Source organism: Epinephelus lanceolatus, chromosome 22 (genome assembly GCF_041903045.1).
Source record: "Epinephelus lanceolatus isolate andai-2023 chromosome 22, ASM4190304v1, whole genome shotgun sequence".
NCBI classification, from domain to species: Eukaryota; Metazoa; Chordata; class Actinopteri; order Perciformes; family Serranidae; genus Epinephelus; species Epinephelus lanceolatus.
Window position 1 is genome coordinate 17,326,504 of NC_135755.1, and position 8,854 is coordinate 17,335,357.

The 8,854-nt window shown below is 41.7% G+C and overlaps 1 protein-coding gene across 1 annotated transcript; it reads left to right on the forward strand.

Annotated features, from left to right (window-relative positions):
- Window positions 1-1,773: 1,773 nt before the first annotated feature.
- Window positions 1,774-8,854, forward strand: LOC117272877 (uncharacterized). The gene is made up of 3 exons (XM_078164109.1): window positions 1,774-1,802; window positions 7,470-8,575; window positions 8,708-8,854. The coding sequence occupies exons 1-3, from the start codon at window positions 1,774-1,776 to the stop codon at window positions 8,719-8,721; spliced, it is 1,149 nt and encodes a 382-aa protein (XP_078020235.1). The 3' UTR covers window positions 8,722-8,854.

Consider the following 8,854-nt stretch of genomic DNA (forward strand, 5'->3'; position numbering starts at 1 on the left):
TTGTGCATGACACGTAAATAAAAATAAAAATAATCAATCAATCAATCAATCAATCAATCAATCTAGTCGTGCCGGTTAACGTTCAAACTCGGGTGGTGTCACTTTAGATGCGTTAGCATGTTAGACGTGTTTCCAAGTACATACCCGACCGCTGTTCTGCAGTGTTGGCACACTGCTTTTGTCTTGTCCACTTGTTTATTTCCATCTTCATATTTTACCCTAAAACCAAAGTGTTCCCAAACGGAGGAGTTAAGGTTTGCGGGTGGGTCTTCAGGTTCATCAGGCTCACTTGCCATGGGGTCCATGTCATTGGTTCGACAGCCCATTAGTCCGACTGTCCGCGGTGCTGAACGGCTCGCAGCGGGCGTATGGTGCGCCGCGACCGGCTTGAGGCGGAGCAGGCTCACGGCTTATGTGTTTGTCACTTTCTTTTTCATTTTAACCCACACCATGCACAAAGTGAAAGCGGAGATTTACGGTCGGACTCGGTCCGTCACTCAATTATGTCCGTCGGGGAACTAGATATTTTAAATGGTTCGGCTCGCAAAAACGGAATTAAAATAAAACAAAATAAAATAAAATAATATCCTGCGCCCAATAATTCGGTACAGGGTCGTGCCGAACCGAAAGTCGCGTACCGAACGGTTTGACACAAATACATGTACCGTTACGGCCCTAATAGTTAGTGTTATTTTCATTACTACTAAAATGATGGGGCAGTAGCAGGGAGTCCTAGAAAAAAAATGCTGCACTATTTACAGAGCTTCCTATCAATAAGTGAATTCAGACACTGATCTATAAATCCACTCCTGCACCAGAGGCACTTGTAGTAGGACGTCCATACACTTGGACACATAGTGTTGTCACGGTACCAAAATTGGGACCCACAGTATAATACCAGTGAAAGTATCACAGTTCTGAGTAGTATCAGGATACCACAGCAAAAATGAGGCAGATGTGCCTTTTGTCATTTATAAAAAGATAAATCACTTTTCTTTAATACATCAATGACATTTCAATGGAATAAATTACTTATTTCAATGGAATAAATTAGGGCCCAGCACACACTCACAGGGCTACATTGGGCCTACTGCTCTACTATTAGACACAAAGGATGTCTCTAATCCACTGGCTTTTGTAGTTGGGTCGCCTGGCACACTTACCTGAGTTCATCGCCTGAACTCAGGTAAATTTTAAAAATCTAATTCATGGTGAAGGGTCATGCATTTTCCACCAGTCACTTCGGACCATTACCTGCCACAAAGAGAAAAATGTGAACGGCTCGTTTCTCTCGGCTGTTCAGGTACCCCTGGGCAGTCATGACACCAACAAAGAGGAAATTATTGGACAGATTGCACGTATCACACTGATAAATTACTCTTCTTGGGTTTTTAATTCACAAAGCACTTACTGCACTTACAGTAACATACCAAGTTTATATAACTCTATTGGATTAAAATGTGCTATATCGTGATATATATCGTTATCGGGATATGAAATGACCTGTATCGTGATATGAGATTTTGGTCATATCGCCCAGCCCTAGTGTTAGGACGTCTATACACTGAGCCATGTAAGTGTAATTCCCCCATAAAGGAAGTGAGGGCAACCCCTGAAGCTGACTCCAAGGGTGGCTGTGAATACGACATCTAGAGGCAAGTGAAGTTTCTTTCAACCCCCTGGCACTGTTGTTATATACAGCACCTTCAGTCAAAGGTTCACCTGAAAGCAACACAGATCACTTCCTCATGCCACAAGCCAGCAACCAGTCCAATGAGCTTTGTCTTGTACAGAAACCACAGGTAAGTGACGGTAACTGACGATGCTGGGCAATCAGCTGGCGCACCTGTTGTTCCTCATGACTTAAGCATGTGACCATTTTAAAAGTAAAACCAAAAGCTTCTTACATCAAACATACCTCTCTAATTGTCTGAAATAATCAGTAGAGTGTGCCCTTACAGCATGCAACAACTGTGTGTTAGGACGAATCATCAGTTTACGATGAGTTGGGGAAACCTTTAGCCATCCACTTGCTGACTAACATAGGGTTGGCAAAAAATTCTACCATTGTCAAATCAGCCTAAGATCCCCTGTAAAAGAAATCACAATACATGTGTGTAGAGATTCATACACTGCTGCTTCTCCTACTTTCTATGACATCTTCCTTATAACCCTGTAGCATTACGGCACTCTCATGACACACTGCATGCCTTAAGATGGTAGTGTAACACACTCCTAAAGAATTTTATTGTCACTTAAAGCTGTTTCGTGTGCATTAACAAACTTGTGCCTGATTCACCACATTAATATGTGTCGAAACAAATCACAAGACAAGTTTCATATGAAAAGACACCCTTCTCTAATGCCAGCCAAACAGGTTTAACACATGGAGTACGTCACAGAGACTTCCGTGGCACAGTATGACTCACAGTCCGTGCCATTGTCTAGTGTCTTCAGGGAAACGTTCACTGGGTATTAATATCAAGTCATGTAATTTGACCATAATCACCATTTATGTCAATTCAATTTGCACTTTACACAAAGGGAGGTTTTTCTAATTGCATGAAGTTGGCCAACTTCCAGAGCTGATGGGAAAAGAAATTAATTTCTTAAAGGATGTAAAAATAACAAAATCAGTTCATAAAATAAGGAAATAGTGATATGGCATGAAGCAAAATTCAAAATGTAAGCACTTATGCAGCAGAATTATTGTTTTTCCTGCTTTTCTATATCCTGTTTCCAAATACTTGAGGGATTTTACAAAGCAGAAATCGCCTACATCTGTCAGAGTAAGAATTCAGATTTGCACTTTATAAATGGGGCTCACAGAAAATGCCTGTTCCAGAAAGTAGTCTCAACAGTACTCTGTGTCTTGCTGTAAAGCTGGTTAGCCTGAAAGCTGAAATGATCACCTGATAGGCTGGCAACCATGTGTATTAACCGGTAATACCAGGTTGACTGCTTTTGCCCAACCTTGAGAGCCACACTGAATTTGTCAATAGTTAGCAAGTTGTTCATTTCTGAGCTGTTTTCATCTGTTAGTCTGCAGACAACGTTACCTTGGTCGACTTGGCAGAACTGTACAATTATAAGAGAAATGCTAATTACAATGTTCTGACCTGACTGTAGCCCAGGGACATACACATTTCAGTTTGCTACAGTCTACCCTTACCCAAAATTAAAAGCACAGGTTCGTGTCAATGTAACTGTACTACAACCACGACTACTTTTACTATTACTAACACAGCACGTGATTGGTTTTACCACTCAGACATGTTGGCAATGACAGAAACCTGGGTCATTGTAATGACAACTTTACAGGAACTGACTACACAATTAACAGCCTGACTTTTGCCAAGAATTCAGTCACTACACAATTATATTAATTATAATAATTACTTAATTATATAAAAACATTCAGTGTATTAATATTCATGTATAGCCTATCTGTATAGCCAAAAAGAAAACATTACTCAATTTTGGATCAAGACGTTATCTCACCTATTCAACTTTACAAAGTCAAATAATATTTAACGTATTAACTATTTTATTTGATGTTTGTTAGTATGTGAGAAGAGGACTATTTTTTACATTACTAGGTTGTATTAGGTCTGATACCTGAACATACTGCTTAATAAACTCTCTGATTCTTCAACTGCCCGTATAATATACCTTTCATTGTACTACTGTACAATTTGCATCACAGATCATCATTTGAATACATGCAGGTGTCACACACGAAAGAGTGAGAGATGTTCTGAAATGAAAATTCTTGATACCAACAACATATTGTTTACAAAAATAGTTTATGCCTAAAGGCCCAAACACACCAGTGGTGAACACTGTGTGTCTAAAAATATGCACCCATTATTATATGTAAAATTCCACGCCAGAGGCAGCTAGGCACGTGTGGGCACTCCTGGACACACCGCCCCGTTGCACTTCACGCCACTGTCCTATTATAAATAATACTATAATAAAGTTTAATTAGTTGGTGTCCACGCATGATCTTAAGCTAATGCATAGTTGGAGGAAGTGCAGATCTTTCAGTTAAAGGAATAATAACTTCGCATGGTCGTCTGTTTGCATGGTCGCGGGCAGCTGGGGCTCAGAGGTAGAGCGGGTCATCCACCAATCGAAAGATCAGCGGTTCGATCCCGGGCTCCTCCAGGCTGCATGTTGAAGTATCCTTGAGCAACATACTGAACCCCAAATTGCTCCCGATGGCTGTTCCATCGGTGTGTGAGTGTGTTGAAACTGACTAGCAGGTGGCACCTTGTATGGTAGCCTTGGCCACCAGTGTATGAATGTGTGTGTGAATGGGTGAATGTGACTCGTAGTGTAAAAAAAAAGTGCTTTGAGTGGTCACTAGATGACTAGAAAGGCGCTATACAAATGCAGGTCCATCCAGGTCCATGTTGCCGAGCTGCAGCGTGACGCATCCAGCGTGTGCTTGGGGCAGCACTCATCATATAACGTGCCGCGGCAGCATGTTTTCATCTTAAGTTTGTCCATTTGGGTATGTTTCTATGACAACACTAAATTGACAATGTAACTTTTAAAAATGTGATTTTCAGCTAATTTGCTAATTTGGTGGACTACATATTTTAGAGCAAGTTAATGCAGCTGTTGTCATTAAAGGTAAGATATTACTCATTGGTATGCTGACCTAATAACAATACATGGCCGTTTGAAACGGTTGCAGCAATCACATCCCCCCTCACATATTGTACTTAATTTGCAGTGGGGGTGTTTCCTTCACTTAGAATGTGCCTAGCCATTACTGATCATCCAGCCAAATTTGAATGATTAAAAAAATGTATATAATGTAAGTATATTATAGTTGGTTTTAAAAACAGGAAAAAAATAAGCAGTATTCTCTGCTCTGTAACACTGGGGGTAGGACCATTGAGGGAGCTGAAATGGAGATCGACCCACAGACTCATTAGCATTACGTCAATTAGAGGTTCTGAATGTCAGTTTCGATTAATTTTCAATTCATTTCCCAGCCATAAACACCCATGATTTCAGGCCAACACAGAAAACCAGAAATCTCAGATTTGACTTTACCAGCACTTTAAGCCAGTGAAGATTCATCTGTGTGCTTTTATAGTAATTTTCTGCCACATTCTCAATGTGTACATTTGCAGGGAGAAATGCATAAACTAATATAGTCAAAAAAAATTGTAATAGCATATTTCTTCGATAAAATATCAAATTTCAAACATTTTCTCCCTTGATCACACTTCCTTACAATGTGCACCCGTAATTGAATAATTGCCACTTTCCATTATAACAGATTGACAGTTGAGAGTTGCCCGTACTTGCCTTCTCAATAGATAGGGTGGGTAAATGCTCACAAGAAACTGCAGAAAACAATGGCCATATTGAAGCAAACACAAGTGCTGCCACTGAAAAACCAGTTCTTGGCATTGTGTCACCAGCCTCATGACTGGTTTCATATTCCCAACTTTGTGCATGCACATATTCACAAACAATCTTGCGTTGTCTGAAAGACATTTGCACTGCTGGAGGTCCGTGTCGGGAGATCATTAAAGGGATGAGAATGGCAAGTGCAAGTGTTCTGCAGTCACATCTCTGGATCAGACCAGATCAGGTCCATCTGTCCACTCAAATATCTGAAGATTCATAAAGTGTAAAAGCCTAAAACTTTCAGTATTATGTGTAATATTTTAAATTTCATCACAAAGACGGTGAACTACTGTTACTGCTATTATCAGATAAGAGAAACATCCAGGAAGACACCGCAATAGCTTTTGTTTCCTTGTCTTCCTCATGTCAATCGTGTAGTTTACGAGCATTGTGAGCCCTCAAGGAAGTATTACATTCAGAAACTAAACTTAAGCAGAGACAAAAAGGGTTAAATGTGCGGCTTCCGTAATACACACCCTTAAAATCACATTGACAGCTCCACCCTTTAGAAACACTGCCCATGATGTCAGAGATATTTTTTTTGGGGGCAGTGACATCTTTGGTAGTTTAAATAGTGACACACACAGTACAGGTGTCACAACTTAACCTGCGATCCAGCAAGGAACATCAGGGGTGCTAGCGGTCCAGCTGTAAGCCTCATCTGAGACTAAAACTACACAAGATCTTCATAGCAAGGAACTGCGCATCTTTTTGCTTCTCAACCCAATTTCACCCATCACTGGAAGTGAAGACAATATCTACAGGTAGGCTTGAACAATGTGTATGCAGGGTATTGATATCTATTGGAGGAATACGATATGGTACATGTAAGCTTTTTTTTTTTTCCAAATCCCGCTGAAGTTTCTTTTGCAATTTTAAAGTAAAAAAGTATGTAAAATGTAAATAGTTAAATGATATCTTAAGATTGATTACTAAGAGTGATCAATACTTCTGATAATTAAAAACATTATCAGTAACTGATAATTATTATGAGCATTTAGTAATATTAAGTTAAAAATGTTATGTGAAATCTAATCTTATTTACATTTGATGTCTTCAATTGAACTGTTTTAAGGTAACAGACTTCACAAAAACCACAAGAAGTTAAATTACATGATGCTCTGTGTTAATGCCACTTCACATTTAATTTACATCAACACTTTTATTGCAACTAGCTATCACCTTAATCATCATCATCATGGTGCAGAATGTTTTATAATTAGATTTTGCTTTTCATATGGTGCACTATGCTACACCTCAAAGCAAATTTATTTAAGGATACCATTACATATAATGTATGAGGATACATTATACATCATTAAATATGCTTCTTTTTTAGCGACATCTGCTGTACTTGTTCAGACCCCCTGACAAAGGCTTGATGCTGAAAGGCATTGCATGAGGGTCTTACATGGCCATGCCACAATAATAAAGCCACTGAAATTGTTCATAAAGAAAGTGCCTTGTAGTTTTCCTGGGATTTAAAAAAAAAAGAAAGTTGTTTATTGTTGTATTCGTTGTGAAAAATCGCAATACCTGACACAATGAAAAATGCCTCTCTCCTCTGGACTTACCTATCTGGCTGTCACCACTCTCTCCCTGTTTTTCATTTGGCACTGCATCTGCATGAAGGGGCGGAGCTGGCCTCCCTCTCTGTCATTAACATCCTCCTCCTCTTCATCATCATCCACATGATTATTACTGTGTGACCTGTCGAACGTGAGCTATCTGAGTTATGAAAAGATACAGTGCGACCTCTTCCACCGTCTTGTCGCGGCTGTGTCGTGTGAGGTTGTATTTATTTTTAGACGTGCGACAATTTTGACTGGAAAAAAAGGACAGGCTCAGTGTGCAAAGGCCTTTACCAGTAGAGGGTTGTAGATTTTGTTTATTGGGTATTATGTTGAGAAAAAATTTTTGCATTTCATTTTTTCCACTGAGCTCACCTGATAAAATCTCTGTTACAACACGACTAACTGTAAACATAGTGTCCCATTATGTCATTTAACTGAATAATTTCACCCACCCTACTCTAGGCATGGACAACAGGCTGATCCTCACCATCCTATTTGTGACCTGGCTGTCTGTGGGCACCTATGGTCAAACTACTGCGGCACCAACCACAGCTGCACCAACTACTGCGGCACCAACCACAGCTGCACCAACTACTGCAGCACCAACCACAGCTGCACCAACTACTGCTGCACCAACCACAGCTGCACCAACAACAGCAGCGCCAACCACAGCTGCACCAACTACTGCTGCACCAACCACAGCAGCGCCAACCACAGCTGCACCAACAACAGCAGCACCAACCACAGCTGCACCAACTACTGCTGCACCAACCACAGCTGCACCAACAACAGCAGCGCCAACCACAGCTGCACCAACAACAGCTGCACCAACCACAGCAGCGCCAACCACAGCTGCACCAACAACAGCTGCACCAACTACCGCAGCACCAACAACAGCTGCACCAACTACCGCAGCACCAACAACAGCTGCACCAACTACTGCAGCACCAACTACAGCAGCAGCAATGACTACTACAGCAGCAGCGACTACTACAGCAGCAGCAGCAACTACTACAGCAGCAGCAGCGACTACTACAGCAGCAGCAGCAACTACCGCAGCAGCAATGACTACTACAGCAGCAGCAGCAACTACCGCAGCAGGAACTACCGCAGCAGCAATGACTACTACAGCAGCAGCAGCAACTACCGCAGCAGGAACTACCGCAGCAGCAATGACTACTACAGCAGCAGCAGCAACTACCGCAGCAGGAACTACCGCAGCAGCAATGACTACTACAGCAGCAGCAGCAACTACCGCAGCAGGAACTACCGCAGCAGCAATGACTACTACAGCAGCAGCAGCAACTACCGCAGCAGGAACTACCGCAGCAGGAACTACCACAGCAGCAATGACTACTACAGCAGCAGCAGCAACTACTGCAGCAGGAACTACCGCAGCAGGAACTACCGCAGCAGCAATGACTACTACAGCAGCAGCAGCAACTACTGCAGCAGGAACTACTGCAGCAGGAACTACTGCAGCAGGAACTACTGCAGCAGGAACTACTGCAGCAGGAACTACAGCAGCAGCCCCACTGATGCCCAACACCACAGTGGAAGCTCTTGGGGTGAGTGATGCAAAAAAAAAAAACAACAAAAAAAAAAACAAAAACAAGAACATAGTGGAACAGATTATGGTGTCGAACACCATCAAAGTGCACAATGTCCAGCCAACTGAAAGTTTCTCCTCTCCTTTGCAGACACCTCTTTCTAGGACAGGATGTGGGACCCAACAGCTCTGTGCATCCGAGCCTTCCACTTGTGATCCTTCCTCAACAAACTGTTTCTTTCTTGCCGCCAAGCAAACCAGTGGTCAAAACTTTGAGTTTGGGCTTGCAGGACAGTCA